This window comes from Puntigrus tetrazona, chromosome 9 (genome assembly GCF_018831695.1).
Source record: "Puntigrus tetrazona isolate hp1 chromosome 9, ASM1883169v1, whole genome shotgun sequence".
Classification (NCBI taxonomy): Eukaryota; Metazoa; Chordata; class Actinopteri; order Cypriniformes; family Cyprinidae; genus Puntigrus; species Puntigrus tetrazona.
Window position 1 is genome coordinate 23943583 of NC_056707.1, and position 24099 is coordinate 23967681.

The 24099-nt window shown below is 40.8% G+C and overlaps 1 protein-coding gene across 1 annotated transcript; it reads right to left on the reverse strand.

Moving 5' to 3' along the window:
• Positions 1-402: 402 nt before the first annotated feature.
• grb14 (growth factor receptor-bound protein 14) lies at positions 403-16511 on the reverse strand. Its single transcript, XM_043248342.1, has 4 exons — positions 16342-16511; positions 12641-12767; positions 745-806; positions 403-652 (listed from the first exon to the last, which is right to left on the reverse strand). Exons 1-4 carry the CDS (start codon positions 16509-16511, stop codon positions 538-540), a joined length of 474 nt encoding a protein of 157 aa, XP_043104277.1. The 3' UTR covers positions 403-537.
• Positions 16512-24099: the final 7588 nt, after the last annotated feature.

The following is a 24099-nucleotide window of genomic DNA, read 5'->3' on the forward strand; positions in this document are numbered from 1 at the left end:
AATGATCTCTAAACGTTTGAAGCTCAGAGTATTTCCGTTTTGCAAAAAGGCTCATCCTAACAGCATTAATTTCCTCAGCACCTCTTTTCTAATAAAGGGACGCGGAATAACGTGCTTTTTTGAATAAAAAAACGAAACAAAAACAGACCGATTATCAACATAGCAATTAGTTGAATAAAAACTTCTGCTGCTATTTATGCTATTTATGTCACGTTAATGCATGTTATCAGGCCGATGCATTTTGCGGTGATATAAAATATTTTTGCTCTAGTAGCCCACTGTGTCGATGTGAAATCTGACTACTGAAGCAAAACCATTTGAGAAGCAGTGATGTAATCTCGCACCATCCCCCATACACACACACACACACACACACACACACACACACACACACACCCCTATACCCAAATAAACACACGTATTCTCACACCATCCCCCCGACACACACACACACACAGTTCCTCTAATCCCACTCTCACTTATCAAGCCCAATCTGCAGTCAGATTCTGTTCGTGTCCACACAAGCTCCGCGTGCTGTTAAGATCGGAGCAGAATTCCTTCGTCCTCTCGTCCAAAGTGACCCGAGAGAGCGAGAGGCTCGTGGTCTTTATCAGCAGTGGGCAGTGGTAGCGCAGACAGGCAGGCGCTACGACTTATCAAAGAAATGGAGAAAAAAAAAAAAATAATAATTGAAATGAGTGAAGCAACTGATAACAGAGTCTCTTCGATTCTCAAAACACTGACCTGCTCAGACGCAGCGGCCTTGACCGTCCCAGAGAGCCAAACAACAGAGCAGTGTGCTGCAGCTGATGATATACACAGAGAGTTTCGAAATAAATAAATGTATTTGTTTATCTTTTTGCATTTATCGGGCATATATCTACATGCCTTGCGTAAAGTATTCATACCCTTTTATTTTATTTTTTTACATTTTGTTATGTCGCTGTCTTATGTTAAACGGCTTTTAATTACTTTATTTTCACATTAGTCTACACCCCGCGCGCCACAAACGCATGCGGGCTTTTAATATCTTTGTAAATGTATTAAAAATAAAAAAAACTATAATATTTAGCTGTGGCATTTTTACAGTCTCAGGTCTTTTTTGTTTGACGTGACAAGCTTTGCTCATCAGCAATTTGTCAAGTTATGTCCCGCTCTTTCTCCTCCTCTTCACCTCTCGAGCTCTGGATGGGAGCAGATGCAAAAATATTTGATTGGGTTCAATCCTAGGTTGCGCGTCTGGGCCACTCAAGGACATTCGCAGAGTTGTCTATAAGCCGCTCTTGCTGTGTGCTTAGGTGCATTGTCCTGTTGGAAGGTGAACCTACTTCCCAGACTGAATTTCTGAATTCTCTGGACGGGGTTTCTTTTAAAGCTATCGTTATATTTTGCTGCACTGAGCGTCCCTTCTACTCTGATGAGTCTCTGAAAACGGGCGCAGCATGAGGCTGACACCAGCGCACTTTACTTTTGGGATAGTGCTCCGCAGATCATGAGCAAAGCTGGTTTCCTTCAAACATGACGCTTAGAATCGAAGTTAATCAGAACAGAATCTTGCGTCTTTTAGGTCCTTTAGGTGCTTTTTTGCAAATTCCACGTGTGTTTTCACGTGTCTTAACTGAGGAGGGATCGAGTCTTACCGCACTGCTCAATTTAAAGCCCAAATTGATGAAGTGTCGCAGTGATGTTTGTCCTTCTATCTCCACACATGATCATGAAGCTCTACTAGAGTGACCATCAGCTTCGTGGTCACCCCTCTAACCAAAACCCTTCTCCATCAGTTGCGCATTTTGGCCAGGAGGCTAGAACAAGGAAGAGTCCTGGTTGTTTCAAACTTCTTCAATTAAGGTTTGCGAAGACTACGTGCTTCTTTGATCCTTCAGTAAAGCAGATTCTTTTTTATCTCTTCCGCAGATGCGTGGCTTGGCAGTTCTTCAGGCAGTTTCTATTCACCTTAATGTTTGGTTTTTGCTCTGATATGCATTATCAGCTGTTAGACATTTTATTAAGACATGTGCAATTGAACTTGCCACAGGTTCACTTTAAGTTTAGTAACATCTACAAGCAATATGAATGCTCATGAGCAAAATTTATATATATATATATATATAATATATATAATATATATATAATATTAAGCATAATATTAAGCAAATCAGCATATCTAAATAATTGAAAGATAATCTGAAAGATCATGTTTCTTCTTGCTGATCAATCTTGCTAAACTATATTAAAATAGTAATTTTGAATATTTTGAATATCAATATTTCTGTTTTTACAGTAAAAACTTTTTTTTTTTTTTTTTTTTTAAATAAACACAGCCTTGACAAGCATATGAGCCTTCTTTCGATAACAATAAAAAATTATAACCTTTTGAACGGTAGTCTACACTATTATATAAAGAAATAATTTTTTTAGACACTATCATTAATATTACTGTAGAGGTAATATCAAGGATTTCGGACATATTTAAATATTATATTACAATACACTATACAATTACAACATTAATTTTGCAGCATTACACTATAAGTTAATACATTTTTTTACTAAGGACTACAGCGCCTATCTGAAAAAGCTTTCGCAGTAACCCCACTGATATCAATGTGAATGTGGGGCAGATTCCAGCTGAGATTCTGAAGGCCTTGTTCTGGTTGGAGTTGGGCTCATGTAACACTGCTTCAGACACGTATAGAGCAGGACACGGAGCGGGACACAGATAGCCCCTCTGCAGCAGACATACTCTATGAGTCATGAGTCTACAGCCAACAGCAGCACGTCTGCAGGCCATGTGTCTCTCAGTCCACAAACTCTCTAGACGTGCCTTTTTTCTCTTCTTTTCACGGATCTTGTTTTCTCTTCTTAAAGATGGCTAGAGTTGCTGTGGAGTACCACGTACGAGGGAAAACCATTGATTGTGGTCCGCAAAGCTCATTTAGTTCTTCTTGCATCAGTTGGTCCCTAAATAGGCTCATTTATTATCAAAATAAATAAATAAATAAAACTCTTGGGTAAGTAATACAGTTCATTAGTTGTAGTTTGATCCCAAGGTTGCATTAATCAGATTATATTTTATTCCAAATCAAAAATAATTCAATAGTTAATTAGCAAATACCATAACTGTGTAAATAAACCTTTCATATATACTGTATGCTTACCATAAAGTGTCATTTGCTGACATTAGTGTATTAATTAACATAAACAACGAAGACTACTTTTATTACACATATATTCTTTCTTAATCTTTATTTAATAAAAATACAGTCGTTCATTGTTTGTTCATGTTAGTTCACTGTGCATTAACTAATGCTGACAAACACAACTTGTGATTTTAATAATGCATTAATAAACGCTGAAATGAACATTAACTAAGATTAATACAGGCTGTTGAAGTATTTCGTTCTTAGTTTATGTTAACTAATGTAGTTTACTAATTTTAACTAATAAACCTTATGCTCCCCTAAAGGCTGCATTTATTTAATCGCAAATACATTCAAATCGGTAATATTGCAAAATATATTTCCATTTTCAAATAACTGTTTGTATTTGAATATATTTTATAATTTTATTTACCTCTGTGATGCGAAGTTGAATTTCCAGCAACCTTACTGTATCCCATGATCCTTCAGAAATCATTCTATTATGCTGATATGCCGCTCTAGAAACATTTATTATGACTTTTAATCAATTTAACGCGCGTATTGCATTCGTTGAAAAAATGTAGTGTTATATAAAATTAACAAACGTTTTGTGTAAACTGTTCGTAAAATCAATGAATGTTTTACACAGATGTTTTCTCAGTCGGTCATGAATGAGTCTCACTATGTGTAATTAAACTGCGGATGTAGTTTTCTTCAAGCTGGAGCAAAATGTCTCATTTACATGCGAACGTTCCTCTCCTAGATGTGCGACGTGAGAAAAGGGGAAGTACGGTGAACTGGAACACGCCCGGCCAGGAAGACACATCACCGTCTGTTTGCGTTTAAAGCGCATGAAAGGAGAGCTGGGAATTCGCAAATCTTGGGAAGATAAATTTAGCCGACTCAGCAAATACAGCAAGGCCAAGCGGTGGTGCAGAGAACGAGGGAGCGATAGCATTTATGGCTAATAATACCTTGTCCGTTGCCTTGAAATATAGCAGCATGTTCCAAGTCAGTGTCGGGGGGAAGCGAGTAACCCAGCGGTCCTTGAACTGTAATGGGCAGTGTTGGGTTGTGCTGAATGAAGCTGTAATTTGCTCAGCAGCGGTTCAGGCTTACATAATCGCTATAAGAAGATATGCGCCAGAGTGCCTTCTTAACTATTATAGTGATAAGAGAGATGAGAGACGAGACGCTGAGATAAGACCTCATGATGGACAAATTGTCTGCGCTCTGTGATGCGTGTGGAATTATTTATCTGAAAGACAATCCTACAAATTTATGCCACAGAGAAAAACATGTGCAAAATTTTGCTGTCATTTGCACTCCTTCACGTTCATTTAAATTAAATGTTGAGTTTAAATCATGTGTTGCCTTGGCAGCCAGCTAAAAATATATATAATATTAAAATATTATATATTTTGTTTTTAGCTGGCTGCCAAGGCAACACATGTCATTCATTTTTAGTCAGTTTAACTTAATGCATTTAAATAATTACATGTATAACTGAAATAAAAATGCAAATAAAAGGGAATAAACACAATAATAAACCCCAGATAAAATAAAAACGCACACACCAAATTATTAAAACTTTAACTAAAATTAAATAATGACCTGAATGCACTGAATGATTAATTTGCAAATTCAACTGCAGCAGTTAACAATTCTCTGACAACTCTCTCAATTATCTGGTGAGAGCAATTCTCCAGTTAAAATCTCTGATTCAGTGAGCTGATGAATCTTAACAACTTGCTGATTCAGTGGTTTGGTGGGAGGGAATTTCAGGTGAACAACTCACTGATTCAATGGTTTGGTGAGAGCGAATCTCAAGTTAACAACTCACTGATTCAGTGATCTGGTCAGAGCAAATCTCCAGTTATCAACTCACTGATTCAGTGGTTTGGTGAGAGCGAATCTCGGTTAACAACTCACTGATTCAGTAATCTGGTCAGAGCAAATCTCCAGTTATCAACTCACTGATTCAGTGGTTTGGTGAGAGCGAATCTCCGGTTAACAACTCACTGATTCAGTGATTCAGTGAACTGGTCAGAGCAAATCTCCAGTTGACAACTCACTGATTCAGTGGTTTGGTGAGAGCGAATCTCTGGTTAACAACTCACTGATTCAATGATTCAGTGAACTGGTCAGAGCAAATCTCCAGTTGACAACTCACTGATTCAGTGGTTTGGTGAGAGCGAATCTCCAATTAACATATCTCTGACTGATCTGGTAAGAGCAAATCTCCTGTTAACATCCAATAATCTGGTGAGAATGACTCTCCAGTTGACAACTCACTGATTCAGTGATTTGGTGAGAGGGAATCTCTGGTTAACAACTCACTGATTCAATGATTCAGTGAACTGGTCAGAGCAAATCTCCAGTTGACAACTCACTGATTCAGTGGTTTGGTGAGAGCGAATCTCCGGTTAACAACTCTCTGACTGATCTGGTAAGAGCAAATCTCCTGTTAACATCCAATAATCTGGTGAGAGTGACTCTCCGGTTAATTACTCACTTATTCAATAGTTTGGTGAGAGCGAATCTCAAGTTAACAACTCACTGATTCAGTGATCTGGTCAGAGCAAATCTCCAGTTGACAACTCACTGATTCAGTGGTTTGGTGAGAGGGAATCTCTGGTTAACAACTCACTGATTCAATGATTCAATGATTCAGTGATCTGGTCAGAGCAAATCTCTTGTTAACAACTCACCGATTCAGTGATTTGTGGGAGAGCGAATCTCCAGTTAACAATTTATTAAAGTGTTATTGTCAAACTTAGAAGGAGCCAAAGACTGGTAGTAATGTGATTTTCTGAGCTCCTTGCTTTCATTTAGTGTTTTGCAGAGACAAGTAAACAATACATGGGTTGAAACAACACAAGGAATGTAATGCTGAATAGAAAAGCATACATAAAGGGCGAGTAAATGCCAAAAAAAAACTTTGCTTTAAGTATATGGTTTTCTATTCACAAACTCTCTTGTGTTGTGTGAAACAGAAAACCGTCATGCAGTGCAAGACCTATCAGATCCCTCTCATTCTTTTGCAGGTATAAAAACAGTTTCAGCGCATATGGATCTACTCAAGTGTGAAAACGGATCAGGGCTGGTGTCTGGGAGAGGTTAGGGAGGCTGACAGACCCAGAGGGCTCTGAAACAGCACTTCTAACTCTGTGAGCCTTTGTCATGTAAATGTACCATGACACTGCAAGCACAGAAGTGCTTTCTCACGACTAAAATAGCTTTTAAAGACCACGTAAAACAAAGCCGTGCCAATGGCCAGGGCCTCTGGGCTCAGCTGGTAATATAAAAAGCATGGGATGAGGCTCGTTTTACATCAGCACGATGAGATGCTTTTCTTGCAGAGTGGCAACAAACCGTGTGTTTTGAAGCAAAGGCCTTCAGGGTTTGATATCGGTATAATGCTGCCCTCTTGATGCCAGTGACAGTCACAAATACAAAGTGGAATGTTTTTGCCTTATCAAAATTATATTCCGAATCTCTACCAAATATAAGGTGGCCTATATGATACTGTGTGATGCATCAACTTTGTCTTTTGTCTAAAATCCCTTTGGAGGAATAAAAGAAGACAGAGATTGACCAAAATGATCATTTGGAAGTGACATTGAATGTGTAAAAAACATGTTCTCAAATTGACGATTCAATGTGTTGTCTGACAGATCCTCAGATACTGTTTTGACGAGATATCATATATATATCATGAGATATTAAACACTTTAATTAGTTTTTTTCATATGGGCATATTCGTTTGAAGGGTCTTTCATTAGCATCAGGAGCTGAGTTTACAAAAAATGTCTCTTCACAGTTAGTGATAAAAAAAGAACCTCTGAAGAGATTTGAATGTTTACACAGGGCCTATGGTAGCCAGTTTGATTCAAGATGTTTCATGCATGAAATAAAAGATTTAAGTTTTTGTGTTTGACTACACAAACACAATAGGTGATATTCCGTATTTTGAAAACGCCGTGTTCTGTAAGACTTCCATAAACATTCCAAAAGCGTGACGTCAAATCATTGAATCAGAGTTCTGAGAACTGATTCAAACGATCATTCCGAATAATGCCAAATAACCATGAAATCGCACACATGACTGACGCTTCACAGGCAACAAAGGAAAGAAAGAAAATCTCTCACAATTACTTTCAATGTCTCCAAATCCAAAAACCAATACTTCAACACAGACAAGAGGAGTCATTAGCGTTGTGGGGTGAAGGGGCAGCCGGCACAATGATGCAACACTTTACTCAAGCTCTCCACGTCTATTCATCTGGGCTGGGGGCAGGGCAGGGCGATGATGTCATTTCTTTCTGCATGCTGACCGTGTGACTCAGACACGCTGTCAGACAAACAGCTGTGCGCACTAACATTCTCCTTTTGTCCCGCTTGGAGCGACGTCTCAAAAAGACCTGCCAATCAAAGCGCCCCGGGACGCAGACCTGTGCAGAAATTGACCCTTCGCTAAGCTCCGCCCCTACATTTACTATTGCTAAGACAAAACGCAGCAAAGGAATGAGTTCCGTCAAATGTGCTTGGGTATTATCCTTTTGACACTGCAAAACATTTGATATAGTGCTGTCAAGTGAATAAAGTTTTTGTTTACATAATACATGTAAGTAACTTTTACAACTAGTAGTCGTTAGAGTATTGGCAGACTATATGCTTTATTACTTCTAATACTATACACACTGACTATCAGAAACATTGCATACGTCAACTTATACTTCTACCAGTCTACTCTGAGAGTTAGCAGTTATAAATGAATGAGAATTAGTTGACATGTAGTTACAAAGTTGCTCATATAGTTAGTAGAATGTTTAAAGTGGACTATCAATATAAAGTGCACCCTGTTTCTATATAATATAAATTGTATGAATATAAGTACGTGCAATTAAACACATGTAAATATTTTCAAAATATATACTGTGTGTGTATTTATACATGCATAATAATTAAACACAGTACACAAATATATATTCTCTAAATAAAAACCGAATAATCATCCCAGCAGGAACTTCTCAACATTGCATTATGATATATTCTGAGTATTATATCTGATACGTTTACAGCTTATATATAGTGGAAATATGAAGCTCATGATACTGATGCTAGTAATGTAAATCAGTGAGATGCTTATAGCAGTATACAACAGATACTTACATAAGTCACCACTCTTTATTCCCAGATAATATCTACTGAATAAGAAAATATATTTATGATTAGTTTTACGATCAAAACATATCATGCAATGATTGAGAGATGAAAGCATACTGATAGAAATATTGATAATTACAAAATTAAATATATCACTAACCATGTACAAGTTACTCTTATGTTTATTTAATCAGTAAAGATTTCACTGCAAAAAGTGAAACATGAGTTGCGTAATCGTACAATTATACTTTTACGTATTAAAAAAGTATACAATTAGATGCACGCATGAAATATGATAGATTTATTAATTTCATTAGAGTTAATTCATTAAAGACTTGCATTTTAAAAAAGATGAATAAATACAAGTAATAAAAGAACATAAGGCAACAGTTGCCGAGGCACGATAGCTCAGTCAGATTTTAAAGGCGGTGCTTAGCAAAGGGTCAATTACACCGACAAGAGCTCAGGAGGTCACCGAAGAGGCGTTTCGCTGTCACAGCTGAAGCTTAAGTATTCCCTGCTCCCCTAAATCATCCAAAACAAAAGCGAATCCCCCATAATCCCATCAGCGCACGCAAACAATGACAGGCCAGGCGTTGGAGAATTGCAATCGGCGGCTGATGCAGTGAAGTGCAGCACGAGGAGTGTATAAGAAAGAATCAGGTAACAAGACCTGGATTGTGTCTTAAGAGGACGCTTCACTCCCCAAAAAGAAGAGTTCGGCACAATCGAGCTCTTTAGACAAGGTTCCAGGGAGCAAAACACATCCTTATAATCTGCAATATCTATCTGAATTGCACAATACCGAATTATATTTTCAATTATATACATATAATTTAAATAAAATACATCTACACTGTTTATCCTTTTGATCTTTCATTCAAAAAAATTCACTAAATTCTAACCTATCATTAAAGTAATTCAATTGAAAATGGGGAGAAAATCTCATTGTGAAATAAATGTTTTTCTCCAATACACGTTGGCCACAATTACTGGCACCCCTAGAAGTTCTTATGAGTAAAATATAAAGTATATTCCCATTCTTATTCGCAAAATTGAGCACTCCATGGTGATTACGAACGTAACATTATCCAGCCCTGGCTTCCTGTTTGACAGAAATATAAATAGGAGGGAAAACATAGCCTAAATTCCCTTAATCATCTATTACAATGAGAAAAAAACTAAGATTGTATTTCTCATGCGCAGCAAAAGATAATTGATCATCACAAATGAGTGAAGTGGCTTTAAGAAAGGAGCTAGAGCAGTGAAAATGACCATTTCCACCATCAGGGCAATAGTTAAGAATTTCCAAACAAAACGTTACGAAACTGTCTGGAAGAGGATGTGTGTGTGTGTGTGTGTATCGTCCTAATGCATATCAGTAGGAGAGTTTGAATCAATAAAGACTCTCCAAGGAGCACAGCTGGAGAATTGCAGAAAAGATTATTAGGGTCAGAAAACCTTTAAAAACCGACATCACCACATGTTGTTTGGGAGGGTTTCAAGAAAAATTCTCCTTGCTCATCTAAAAACAAACTCCAGCATATTCAGTCAGTTTTAGCGGCAAACACTCAAGATGGGTTTGGCGAACACATGGTTAAAAATGACCCCATGTGTAGAAGCAAATATACTGTATTTGTGATGGCGAGGGCCTATATTTCTGTTGGAGGTCTAGGACATGTCGTTTAGACACGCGGCATTCTGGATTCTATCAAATACCAACAGATACAAAAATCAATAAGTGACAGACACTGTTAGAAATCTTATAATGGGCCATGGTTGGGTCTTTCATTGGGACAATAATCCAAACCAAACATCAAAATCAACACAAAAACGGCTCACTGAGCACAAAAAGAAGCTTTCGCCATGGCTGTCCCAGTCCTATTACCTGTACACTATAGAAAATGAGTGAGATAAACTAAAGAGGAGAAGGTTTTCTCCCCATTTTCAGCTGTTTTACCACAATTTTGTCAAAAGGATAAACAATGCAGATTTATTTTCACAGTCACCTTTTCTCAGATTCTCAAATTTCCCAAGGGTGCCAATATTAGAGAGAATTATATATATTTCTATATATAAATATATAGAAATGTATTTTATATTCAGTTCTGTAATTGAATATTAATTATGCATAAATTATATTCATATGAATAAATAACATAAAACACATCAATAAATAATACAAAAATAAATATATTTATTATATATCATTTAATACGAATTATAAATTTATTACATTCAAATAAATAAATAAAATGAACAGTGTTTTGATCTAAGGCTTTGCTAAATTGGCAAATTTGACCACAGACAAACTAATGTTACCAAATACTGGCCCACTCCACCATTGACGGTCTGTAATTTCAGCCTGTGGAGTGAGAAAGCCTTTCTGACGCGCTCACGAGCAAAATCTGGCGGTAATTAACGCCGCCGCCCAGCCCTGGATCATCTTTTTTTACGGCAGACACAGTCTGGGTCATCTTCTATCCTCGGCAAACTGTAGAAACTAGCACAGCAAAAAGTTTTCGTGACACTTCCACCCCATCCCCCCTCTGGTTTCCCTCCATTTCGCTCATATACTGCGGCCGTAATTGCTAGCCTCAGATATAATACGAGAGGATCATTACTGCCAGCCTCAAATATAATGAAGGCCCCCATAATGGCAAACTGCAAAGCCACATTATGACGGCACATTTCAATATGCTGTAATTTGCAGATTTTGCTGCAGGTCAAAGCTGTTCCGGATGGCCGTTCATAACATATATTTGTCATATAATAAGATCCACAGGGGTCTTGGTTTTCCCAAATCAGCAATGTAAGCAGATTGCATTGGCCATATAAGTTCTGGAGCAAACTCTCTGTGAGGATGCATCTCATATATGGCTCTCAGCTTTCGTTTTACACAATGCACTAAAATAATCTCATGCAAAAAAAAAAAGCTCTTCACTGTTATTGCTAAAATAGAAAGAAGACGTTATAACAACTTATAAAATATTAGAGATATCTCAACCTTTACACATTTTTTTAGCAACTTTCATTTCAACCAAACAGCTTTATTTGGATTCATAATGATTAAAGCAAGAAATTAAATACTCGCTGTTTTTTTACGAAACACCAAGAACGATGTTTAAATATGACTTTTACAATCTGAAACGTTTTGATTCACTAAAATGAATCAAACTCGCTAACTTTAAGGTTGCATCCGAATTCTTCCCTACTATATAGTGGGCAAAAATAACAACTGAAAAGAGTAGTGTGTACGCATTTGTAGTGTTCATAAAACAAGAGGCAAAAAGAAAATATTACAAAAATATTAATTGGTTAATTGTTCACCATTAAAACAAAAAATAGCAAAGTCTAAACATAACTCATATTAGATCTTTTAAGTTGCATAAACCAGATTTGGCACAGATCCATCTGTCCATTAATCCTTTCATTCATTCATTCATTTATCCATCCATCCATTTATTCATGCATTTGTCCATTCATCCGTCCACCTATCCAACAGTGCATGCACCCATTGATTCATCCTCTCATCCATCCATCCATCCGTCACTTTATACATTCATTCATTCATCCTTCCATCCACCCATCCAATTATTATTATCATCCAGTTATTTTTGTCAAGCTAACAGATCAAATCTGTCAATGTACATCAAGCACATTCCGTCTCTAAGTAGAAGTGCTGTTAAAAATGTCTACATTGCCCTTTGCCAAGCTTTTCCCTTATTTTCGTACTGGATTAGAAACTACTTCCAAAAATGGACAGATTCAGAAAGCTGACACAGCGATTTCATTCCCAGTCCCAGTTCATTTCCATTCCAGCTAAACTGGTTCAACATCTCCGTGTTCCAGCGCACGTCACTAGCGCTCTGGGGAGGTTTACATATTCTGCCTGTTTATCAGTCTGCATCTGTTCGTATGCTGTATTTTTACTAGTGGACTTAAACTGAAATATTACCTCCATCTAAGCATTCGCACTGGAGAATGGGAATGAAACTAAGGCGTTGGAGCAATGAATTGAGAAAGTGATGAAAGTTTGTTTCGGCTTCTTGATTTTTTTTTTTAACCCAACGAGAACAAGACCAGGGACAATCAATCAGTCAACCAACTAGCCGCTTAACCAATCGATGCACTCATACAAAACCATATGCTTCCATATGATTTTGCTCCAAAGCCGAGATGCCTACGTAGGCAGCCTTTTAAGATATTACAGACGCAAAAGCTGTTGGAGCATCTTCTAAGAAACGTCATATTCTCCCAACAGAAACCAGTCCTATAATGTTCCCTATGCAGGCTGCAGACAGCAGTGGATCGAGTTCATCGTGCCTTACCTGAGTCGCACTGTTTTTGGTCCAGGGTAACAGACACTCAGACACTAGAGAGACAGTGGACGGCAGCAACTCTGGGAAGGGATTCGGGACATGTCCCATTTGTGTTTCGTCCACCTCTCTACTTTTCCTAAAGGAGAGAAAAATCAGTGACTGTAGAGCTGTCCAGAGAGTTTAAGGACTGGAGGATAGTTTTTAGAACCAATCGTCTGAGCCATAAAAGCATTTTATTAAGAATCTTCAAAAAAAAAAAAAAAGTTTTAATTGTGTCATAGGTGTAGTTATTGTTTCTACCAACTACTGAAGCTAATTATGCATTTACTTTAATATCATTAATGTACCTCAGTGATTGTTAATGTTTTGTTAATGTTATTTATTCAAATTTATTAATATATTATGTATATGTCTATAATGTTTTATTAAAGTCTTCTATTATTTTATACTATTTAGTTTTGTTATTTTAATACTTTCGATGTATCTTTAAGATACTACTATTATATTTACGAATAGCTTGAATTTATTTTATATTCTCTGTCTTCATTTTGATTTTAGTTAGTTTGAGCATTTTTACCGTATGTTTGTGGTTTTAGTAGTAGTTTATAAATGTATACTGTTTGCATTAAAATGATTACAGTTTTAGTTTGTTATTTTATTAAATCAAGTAAAACTAAATTAGAATAAGGAATGTTGCCTTGCCTTCTTTTGAAGGTTGTGATATTTTATTTCATGCCAGTTAATATTTATTTCAATTAGAAAATAGTTTTTCTATTTATGTTATATAATGTTATATATTTAAATATTTTTTCAAATATATTGTTTTTATTGTACATTTTATCATGATAACCCTGCTTCAACTGACAAATGACAAACTAGCTGAAATAAAATATCTAAGTATATATATATATATATATATATATATATATATATATATATATATATACAGTATACAAAACACACAAACACACACACACACACACACATATATATATATATATATATATATATATATATATATATATATATATAGTTACTTTTCATGTTTATGTCATGTAATGAAATGTTTTTATGGTTTTAGTTTTAATTAGTGATAATAACCTTGGTTGAGATCACAAAGTACAGTACGTCTGCAAAACTCGAATTTGCCTCCTCAGGGACGACTAGCACCATCAAAATAGCACTTATCATGTATGTGAGACGCGAATGACATTTGGTAAAGCAGACGTTCTGCATTCTCAGCGCAGCAGACAGCAGCTGTGTGAGGCAGCGGTTGATGTCATATGATGACAGACCGGATGACTGAAGTTCTGTCTCCCAGGCAACAGCCGGTCTTCAGCCAGAGATGACTTCATCGGCAGTACCTGAACGATCCCCGGAGGGCCGGCGGTCTGATGTTGTGCGATCATGTGCTTATTTATAATCTGTTTAGAGAGTTCTGTTGATGAGTGAATCTCACGAAAAACAGAAAACGTGCGCAGGTCATATTTCACTCGCGTTGCTTGCCTGTAGGAGCATTGACAAACGTCGGATTGTTTCCGTTTTGCAAACCGAGATAATAGTTTTCAGCAGCGTGATGCGGAAACAAAGCTATTTTAATTATAAAGTCTTCATACGCAACATTTTTGTAATTATTGTACTACCTCTTACATACACTGAATTCAATTTGCACATCGTTGTTATAATTCTTTTCAATGCACTGCAGATTTATAGTGTCCTTTTTTTTCCATTTTGGCATCATGGACATAATGCAATGTGTATAAAGAATAACTTGCATGGGGCTGCAAACTCATTTGGCTTGTCTGTGTGTGTTTTGCTGTTTCTCAGCTGGCACACCCAACTAAAAGGAGGAATGGATACTTGAGAAGATTGAAGAGAAAGAGAGAGAGAGAGAGAGAGACTGAGAGAGATCTTATATTTCCCTAAATCTAACGTGCATGTATTTTGGTACGATTTTCTTTTTGAAAGAATGAAACTATTAAACAAGCGTGCATTAAATTGACAGTAAAGACATGTATGTTATTGCAAACAATTTTCCGTTCTTTTTAACTTTAACTACAGTATCTTTGATCAAATAAATGCAGCCTTAGTGAACACAGTTTTGAACTTTTTTTTTTCAAATGCATTAACAATTTTTCATGTATACGAAATCGATAAACATTCAAAAATAACTTCAAAGAGAATCACCATAGCAATTAAGCTGGAGTGCAGCATTAGCGCAGCGTTTAATAAAACATACGGACGCACAGAAAGAGATATAAATAGAAAAAAAAGAGTGAAACATCTTCTCCAGCAGGTATTTAATGTATATGAGCTGTGTACAGTATTTGAGGCTGACGGGGTGACCAGGTAAACCAGAAATTGTAAAAATGTCCCGTTTAAACGGACTTGTCCAGCAAAGAGCACTGTAACACATTAGATTTAAAGGCACAGTACACCCTTCCCCAAAAATGATTTTTTTTTCATCAATAACTCACATCATTCCAAACATGCCTGACTTTCCTTTAGAACGAGATTTTAAAGAACAGTGAGTTCCGAACAACACTGACTTGAATTACATGAACAGAAACACGCGCTTTTCTCTTGTTTACCACAGAAGAAAAAAATTCAGTCATGCAGTTTGGAACGGCGTGAGATAGAGTAAAGCATGAGCTTTCATACTCTTCCTTTAACTGCATCTTTTTGTTATTTAAAAAAAATACCGCAGGCACAACAAATAAATAGTTTTTTCAAGCAATGGTCAGTTTTGCTATTTCAGTGCTGTTTCAGACAGCTAGAAAGACAATATTGCATTACCTTTTCTGTTGTTGTTTTTATTTGTTTGTTTTCTTTGCACTACTTATTTGAATGCATATTTTAAAACGCATATCTATAAAGGCAGATTCTCAAAATGTGTCTGAAGTCATACATGCATCAAAATGTGCTTTTATTCTTCACTTTTTTTACAGACGGGTCCGTTCGGAATACCTCCATCTCAAGTAAACTATGAATTATTGTGCGCTGTGAAACAATTCGGCGTAATAATTTCGAACCTGCATTCGAATAATAATTGAATAAAATAATGCCTCATCTGCATAATTAAATATAACGTTTCAGAAACCTTGCATTACTCAAAATGTTTTAATGTAATCGACCAACCGGGGAGCTACGGTGAAAGCTGTCAGTGAAATGCTTCAGCCTATTCATGTCAATAAAAAAGGCGACAAGCATATCTCCGTATGAAAATACGGTCAGCCTGATCTAAGGAAGCCAGAACGCAGCGGGGTGCGTTTAATTCCCTTGTTTGTGCGTCTACGTACGAGTGAGCTCATTTGTTTGTTGGTTACGGCACAAATAAACACCTCCTTCGAGGGCCGCATTCGAGCCGTGCCGTCATGATCTCACAGCTACCGTATCACAAACACGTGGAAGACGTGACAAAGTCCCAGCGCAGAGAGACTCGCGATTCCTCCCCGGAGCTGGAAAGTAACAGGTGCTCGATTCGATTCCAGTTTGGTTGGGCTCAACTCGTCTGTTTACAGGTACAAAGTCTACGCCGTTTTCACGCAGACGTTGCGGAGAGCACAAAGGCTGCTTGTCCGATCGGACGCGTTAACGATTAACCGCCGAGAAACGAGGTACGGTATCGATGTAGGGAGCCGGATGGTTGTTTGTAACGCGGTGGCCGTTTGCATGCGCAGAGACGAGTTGTAAAAGAAAGCGTGTCCTACCTGTTTCCCTTGAAGAGAGAGGAGACCGCAGCGTTGGGCGGCTGCAAGGGCGAGCGCAACGGGATGAAGGCCGAGCCGACGACGTTCCCGCTGCCTTTCGCTCCCCGAAATATGGCCGCTTTCTCCCCGAGGCTGCGCGTCTCATCCAGGGAGTCATTCATAGCACTCATGGAGCCGGGTTACATCCAGCAGCTCATCTGGAGCACAAGACAGGACAGACACCATCAGGACAGGCCCGGAAAAGAGCGCGTTTGTGTGTGAAGTCAAGGCGCTCCAGCCGCTGCTACAAAAACACACACGCACATGCACAAACGCATGCACACACACTCTGCCTGTGCTGCCCCTGCATGGCAGGCTGTCCCAGCCTGGGAAGTAGATCCCTCCTTCCAAAACATGATCCGCAATAAAGTTATTTTTAACTCTATGACTCCTGAATGAGCTCGGCTCACTCTTGCAAACACACACACACACACACGCGCGCGAGCGATCCGGCCTTAAAACTCTCTTCTTGTTTCCCGCAGACCTGCTCGGACAGACAAAAGGTTTCTTGGTTATTGGTATGCAACGTAGCCCGGTAATGAGCGCTGGAGGTCGGCCAGACAGTAAAACCTACTGTTCCTTTGTCATGGACTTTCCTCTTCTGCCCTGCACCCACAGCTGCTCTGAAGCCATGCATGGAGGTTGACCTCCTCAGATAAGATGCAGCGTGTGTGTGTGTCTAGGATTTATGAAGATAACTGATAACAAGAGCACTCAATCGGGAGATAAAAATTGGTAATGGCAATTTTATCTCAAAATTTTCATTTGATTTTTTTTTCTCGCATTGAGAATAAAATGAAAAAATATGAGATAAAAACTCAAAATTTTCTATTTTTCCTCACAATTTTGAGTTTTGCTCTGGATTCTGAGATTGCATTAATTCTGTTTTTTAAGACCACATTCAAATACTATTTCTGTTTAGCTACCTCAGCATGCAAATAGTCACTACAAGTAGTCACAATATTTGGCAGTTAATATTGAGCTTAAAAATATGTGGAAATTAAAAATAGATGGACATTATTACTGTCACGTATGAAGGGTCTGAGGCGTGCGGATCCATGTGCAGGCTTTTATTAAACGAAGGCATGGTCATAACAGGCAGGCGTCGAACAGGGCTAACAGATATATAGGAGGCAAGACAATAGCAAAATCCAGAGACAGGCGGTGGTCAGGTCAGGCAGCAAACAATCACGGAATCAGAAGACAGGCAGGGTCAAAACCAGAGACAATAATCCACGGGCGATCTAACAACGAAACAGGCGAAACAATGCAACCTGCAGTTGAGTGGCTTGCTGCAGTATTTATAGTCCTCTGACAGGAAGTAGCAGCAGAGGGAGTGATCGCAGATCACCCAGAGGTAAGAGCTCCCTCTGCTGGCTTGGTGACATAGCCCCCCTCCTAGGAGCGACTCCTGGCGCTCCACAAAACAAACAAAACAAAACATAACTGGGAGCTTGGGAGGGGGTTCCGGGAGGGAGTCAGCAAGCTGAGACCAGGGAGGAAGAGACGGTGGGAGGAGCCAGGGAGAAGACGGGAGGAGTAAGGAGCGGGAGGCGATACCGAGCCCAGCCATGATGGTCAGTGGTGGAGCCGACGGAGGGAGGAGCCATAGAGAGGGAACGGTCATCAACCCCATGGAGCCGACCGACGGCGGTGGAGCAGGTGGTCGAGGAGACTGAGGCGAAGGCGGAGAGCAGAAGAGCCAGGGTGATGCAGAGGCGCTGGAGGTCCCAGGCGACACCGCAGGCTTTGGCGACTGATGCGGAGACGGGGGACGAGAAGGACGCGGCGGAGCCAGAGCGACAGAGGACTGAGGTAGAGCCGGGGGAAGGGAGGAGCCTGACAGAGCCGGAGGGACGGAGGGACGAGGCGAAGCTGGAGGAGAGGAATCCTGAGGCGACGGATGGTCGACGACCGACCAGGGCGAGCCGAGAGACGATGGAGCCTGGTGAAGCTGGTGGATTGACGGAGCACGGTGGAGAGGAGGGAGCTAGGAGCCTAAGGGAAGCCGATGGGTCACAAGCCGAGCTGGAGTCCGGGGGCTCGGAGGCGGGGACGATGAAGCGAGGATCCTTCACCCACGGCGGCAATGGAGACTGGCAGACCCGTGGCGAGCTCCAGGTGGAGGGCAGAGGATGAGTGCAGGGCTGCTGGGATCCATCGCCGACGGTGTGTGGTAAGGGTGGGAGGGTGGACGGGCGACGCAGGCGCGGGCACTGACGGGGCGCACGAGGCGCTGGCACTGGCACGGGCGCAGCGCAGGCGCGGGCACTGGACGGGCGCACGAGGCGCCGGGCACTGGACGGCGACGCAGGCGCGGGCACTGGGACGGGCGACGCAGGCGCGGGCACTGGACGGGCGACGCAGGCGCGGGCACTGGACGGGGCGCACGAGGCGCGGGCACTGGAGGCTTGGCACGAGGCGCGGGCACTGGAGGCTTGGCACGAGGCGCGGGCACTGGAGGCTTGGCACGAGGCGCGGGCACTGGAGGCTTGGCACGACGCGGGCACTGGAGGCTTGGCACGAGACGCGGGCACTGGAGGCTTGGCACGAGACGCCGGGCACTGGAGGCTTGGCACGCAGACGCGGGCACTGGAGGCTTGGCACGCGGCGCGGGCACTGGAAAGCAGCACGAGGCGCGGGCACTGGAGGCTTGGCACGCAGGCGCGGGCACTGGAGGCTTGGCACGAGGCACGGGCACTGGAGGCTTGGCACGAGGCACGGGCACTGGAGGCTTTGCACGGCAGGCGGCCATGTTGGAAAGCGGCGCAGGGCAGGCGGCCATGTTGGAAAGCGGCTCTGGGCAGGCGGCGACCATCTTGGGAAGCGGCTCTGGGCAGGCGGCGACCATCTTGGGAAGCGGCTCTGGGCAGGCGGCGACCATCTTGGGAAGCGGCTCTGGGCAGGCGGCGACCATCTTGGGAAGCGGCTCTGGGCAGGCGGCGACCATCTTGGGAAGCGGCTCTGGGCAGGCGGCGACCATCTTGGGAAGCGGCTCTGGGCAGGCGGCGACCATCTTGGGAAGCGGCTCTGGGCAGGCGGCGACCATCTTGGGAAGCGGCTCTGGGCAGGCGGCGACCATCTTGGGAAGCGGCTCTGGGCAGGCGGCCATCTTGGGAAGCGGCTCTGGGCAGGCGGCGACCATCTTGGGAAGCGGCTCTGGGCAGGCGGCGACCATCTTGGGAAGCGGCTCTGGGCAGGCGGCGACCATCTTGGGAAGCGGCTCTGGGCAGGCGCGACCATCTTGGGAAGCGGCTCTGGGCAGGCGGCGACCATCTTGGGAAGCGGCTCTGGGCAGGCGGCGACCATCTTGGGAAGCGGCTCTGGGCAGGCGGCGACCATCTTGGGAAGCGGCTCTGGGCAGGCGGCGACCATCTTGGGAAGCGGCTCTGGGCAGGCGGCACCATCTTGGGAAGCGGCTCTGGGCAGGCGGCAGCCATCTTGGGAAGCGGCTCTGGGCAGGCGGCAGCCATCTTGGGAAGCGGCTCTGGGCAGGCGGCAGCCATCTTGGGAAGCGGTTCTGGGCAGGCGGCAGCCATCTTGGGCAGCGGCTCGGGGAAGGCGGCCATCTTGGGAATAAATGCAGTGTCTTCTTCCTCCATAATACCCAACGTGAGAGCTGACCCCACAGTCACTAAACCAAACTCAATAAAGTGTGCCAGTGATTCACGTGGACCCTCTCGAACAAGTTGTGTTTTGAGTGGCTGATTTATTCCCTCGTGAAAAAATTCAATTAGCAAACAGTCCGGTAAATCAGAGAAGTAAGCCAGGTCCAGAAATTCCTGAGTATAATCCTCAAGTGATCGGGTGCCCTGCTTGAGGGTTAGCAAAGACATTGCAAGGTGCATACCTGGCCATGGTTCGGGTGAAAAGCCGCTGGATCCTGGTGTGAGGTTGCATTCTGTCACGTATGAAGGGTCTGAGGCGTGCGGATCCATGTGCAGGCTTTTATTAAACGAAGGCATGGTCATAACAGGCAGGCGTCGAACAGGGCTAACAGATATATAGGAGGCAAGACAATAGCAAAATCCAGAGACAGGCGGTGGTCAGGTCAGGCAGCAAACAATCACGGAATCAGAAGACAGGCAGGGTCAAAACCAGAGACAATAATCCACGGGCGATCTAACAACGAAACAGGCGAAACAATGCAACCTGCAGTTGAGTGGCTTGCTGCAGTATTTATAGTCCTCTGACAGGAAGTAGCAGCAGAGGGAGTGATCGCAGATCACCCAGAGGTAAGAGCTCCCTCTGCTGGCTTGGTGACAATTACAGTTCTCCCTTTCTTATTTTTAGTCTCTGACAAGCTATAAAAGTTGTTTTTACATGACTGTTAAAATGTAAAAAAATAAATAAAATAAAAAAATGTATTCACAATTTTATTGTAATGATAAGGATGAGAAAATAACGCGTTATAGCGCACTTTATAAATCAAGGCCCAAGGTCGTGTGAAATGTAGAATTGAAGAACTGGCTGCTTTTTCAGATCATGAAAATGAATTTAACTTGAATTGAAATAAACTAGAGTGATGGAACTGAAAATTAAAGCAATTAAGTTTGAGAAATAAAGTGTTCTTCAACATAAAACTGCATATAAATAAATCTAAATTAAGAAATAAAACCTGTCAAGACTTCAAACTAGGATTGTCAAGCCATCACTCAAAGGTTGTCTTGAAGTTGATTGAACCTTTTCTTAGTTAAAAATGACACTAGCTTGAATTTCTTATTTAGAGATTTTTCATTTCATTCTACATCATTAAAATCCAATGACTGTTTAGCATTTTGTTTCCAGCCACAATTCAAATTCACGAAAAAAATTCTGTCTCTGAAAGCAAGATAACGAGATAGCATTTGTTAAATTTATCGCCTGCCTACTCTGAGGCGCTAATAATTTATTATATATGAAAAAAGACACTCGATGGCTTCTTCTCCTGCGCTAAATTACCTTTTTTGCGATGATAAGCGTCACCAGTTTATCAGGAAGTGTCAATTTTGTTCTCTTCGTCTCGCTGGATGAAAACGGCGCTCCATTCGTACATGTTTGGTGAAATATTCCAATTTTCCGCATAAACTAAATTCGTGACCTTGGATGAAAAAAAATAACCAAATAGCTAATGGCACTGGGAACTCTTACCGAAATGAATGACTTCCTGTTTGTCACTTTCCATGACAAATACCACACAACCAGCCCGGAGAATGGAGGTAGATAAGAGAGATAAGAGATCTGAACCCTGCTATCAGATGAGATAATGATGTTCTCTGTTATCGTGTGTCAACATCTGTCTTCATTACCAATTTACCTTTCAGATCAAGTATTAATGCGCTGCTCTTTGGTCAAAGTCCCTCCTGCCAGAGTTTCACAGCGGGATGAAATAAACACAAAGTTTAATGCTCTAAATTATTTGTACCAGTCGTGTTTATAGCTCAGCTCCCAGGGAAAGCATTCTGAAGGACTATTACGATACAGTTTTAAACTTTAGTGCTTTTTCCACATTCGCTGCACTGACTTTTTCGTCCACCCACGTAAGTGCCAAACTGCTCCGAGGTGATTATCCATCATTATGACATCCCTGAATGTACATATAACTTCACGAATTATGGATCCGCTGATACCGATACTGGCATCATTATCGGGTCTCATACTGTGCTCTCGTACTCATTCGTCTGTTGCATAAACGTTGCATCACAAATAAAGACAGAAGAACAAGACGTTCTAATATTTGTAGAACAAACCGGATCGCAGTGTAAAGGGATGTGCAATATTATGTTTTCAACTTTCCAACATGAAGCATTTGTTACTGTCAGGTATGCGAGGCAAAATAATAAATGGTTTAATGCTTGATGCAGAGGTAAATGCATTGGTTGATGCAATAAGCTGTGATGTATGTCTTACTATGTTTTACTTACAGGAAAAACGGGCAGAATGGGAAATGGTTGATACGGATTTTAATTTGTCATGGGATCATTTCCTGTCATCTCTTTATCATGTGTCTTTCTAAAAAAAAAGTTATAAAATAAATGAAAAAAAAAAAAAAAAAAAAAATATATATATATATATATATATATATATATATATATATATATGGTCGTTAGCATTATAAGAATACTAATATATTCACCAGCTAAAAATGGTTTTAAGTTATTTCTATATCTTTTGGTGTGGAGCATCAGTAGGAAATCTTAATTTAATTTGCCATTAATTGTAACAATCCAGTATCCAGTAAGATTTTTGTTTGCTTCACACAGAGATCTGATCATCTTCCAGTCTGTCTGGAACGACAAGAAGCAACAGAACAAACTGAGACGGACTAAATCTAGAAGAACTGTGGAGAACGTCTTCGAGATGCTTCAAGAAACCTGCACTCTGAGAAATAAAGGTGCAAAAGGGTAGCTTAAAGATACATATTTGTACTTAGAGACCCGGTTTCATAGACAGGGCTTAGCCTAAAACAGGACTAGGCCATAGTTCAGTCAGGACATTTAAGCTTCTGTACCTTTATCTCTGAGAGTATAGCTGCAAAGCTACAGTAATGTTAAACGTTTTAAGCACCTGTGTGAAAACAATGCTGTAAAATGGGGATGCTTAAAAATTAGGTCATAAATAGATTTTCTTTATCAATTAAAGGAACACTCCACTTTTTTTTGGAAATAGGCTCGTTGTCCAACTCCATTAATAAAAGTTAATAAGTTAAGTTTTATACTTGCAGCTGATCTCCGGGTTTGGCGATAGCAATTTTAGCATTGGTTACTTACTTATTGGTTACTTACTTAATTTCCCTTTTCCGCCGGTCTTAGTACACAATATAACTACAGAAGAGTCGAGTTTTAAATAGAAAAAATATCGAAACTTTTTGACCAGTGCTACTGGTCTAATTGGATTCAATGATCTATGCTAAGCTACTAAAAGTGCTATCGCCAGACACGGAGATCGGCATGAATGGATTCAAAAATGGTAAAACTCAACTTACTAACTCTGGGGGAGTTGGAGAATGAGCCTATTTCCCCAAAATGTGGAGTGTTCCTTTAACTTCTATTAACTAAATTAAATCATTTGGTGTGACCGTACTTTGCTTTTGTCCTCAGAGCACTTGCACATAGTTTTTTAGGGAGCTTCGCAGGTTCTTTTGGAGGTTACCCCAGTTCTTCACATCGCTATTGACCTGTATTTCTCTTGTGTTTCAACGAGGGTGTTTACATAAGCCTCATCACCAAAACCTCTGCTGGGTCTAAGACAAGGGCACCAGAGAACCGGACAGCATGACGCTCCCAAAATAGTTGCTGGGCTGAAACATTCTTGTGTTATCAGTCAATGCGAACGCTTTCTAATTACATTAGCGGGACGTGAGAGGCACGGCTATTTCAGTTCAGGCCGGACTCTATCGCCCTACGTGTTTGAAACAGCAAAAGCTGTTCAATACAAAAAGTGAGTTCAAAAAGCTGTCGATGAGGAGGAAGGACGACAGTGATGTGCTGAATTAAGCCTGTGCTGAAAGATAGCCATATAAGTGTATTCACGCTGATCATCTTACCTTTCCATATCTCAGCGGTTACGAGTAAACAAATCTCTCCCAGCGCTCACAGCCAGTGTTCAGTGTCCTTTATGTTGCTGACCAAATTCACTTCTGTGCATTGACTGGTGTTCACTGTACCATTATTTACTGAGAAATTACGATAAAAATAAACTTATTGGGGCATTTATATTATACACATAATGTGCAACTAA

What these genes read in the sequence shown, in the direction of transcription:
- grb14 (XM_043248342.1), bottom strand. Translation starts at nt 16,511, where the DNA reads ATGAGTGCTATGAATGACTCCCTGGATGAGACGCGCAGCCTCGGGGAG. An exon ending in TCTCTCTTCAAGGGAAACAG is followed by an intron (nt 12,768 to 16,341) that starts GTAGGACACGCT and finishes TCTCTCCTTTAG; the next exon opens with GAAAAGTAGAGAGGTGGACG. An exon ending in CCAAAAACAGTGCGACTCAG is followed by an intron (nt 807 to 12,640) that starts GTAAGGCACGAT and finishes GTATATCATCAG; the next exon opens with CTGCAGCACACTGCTCTGTT.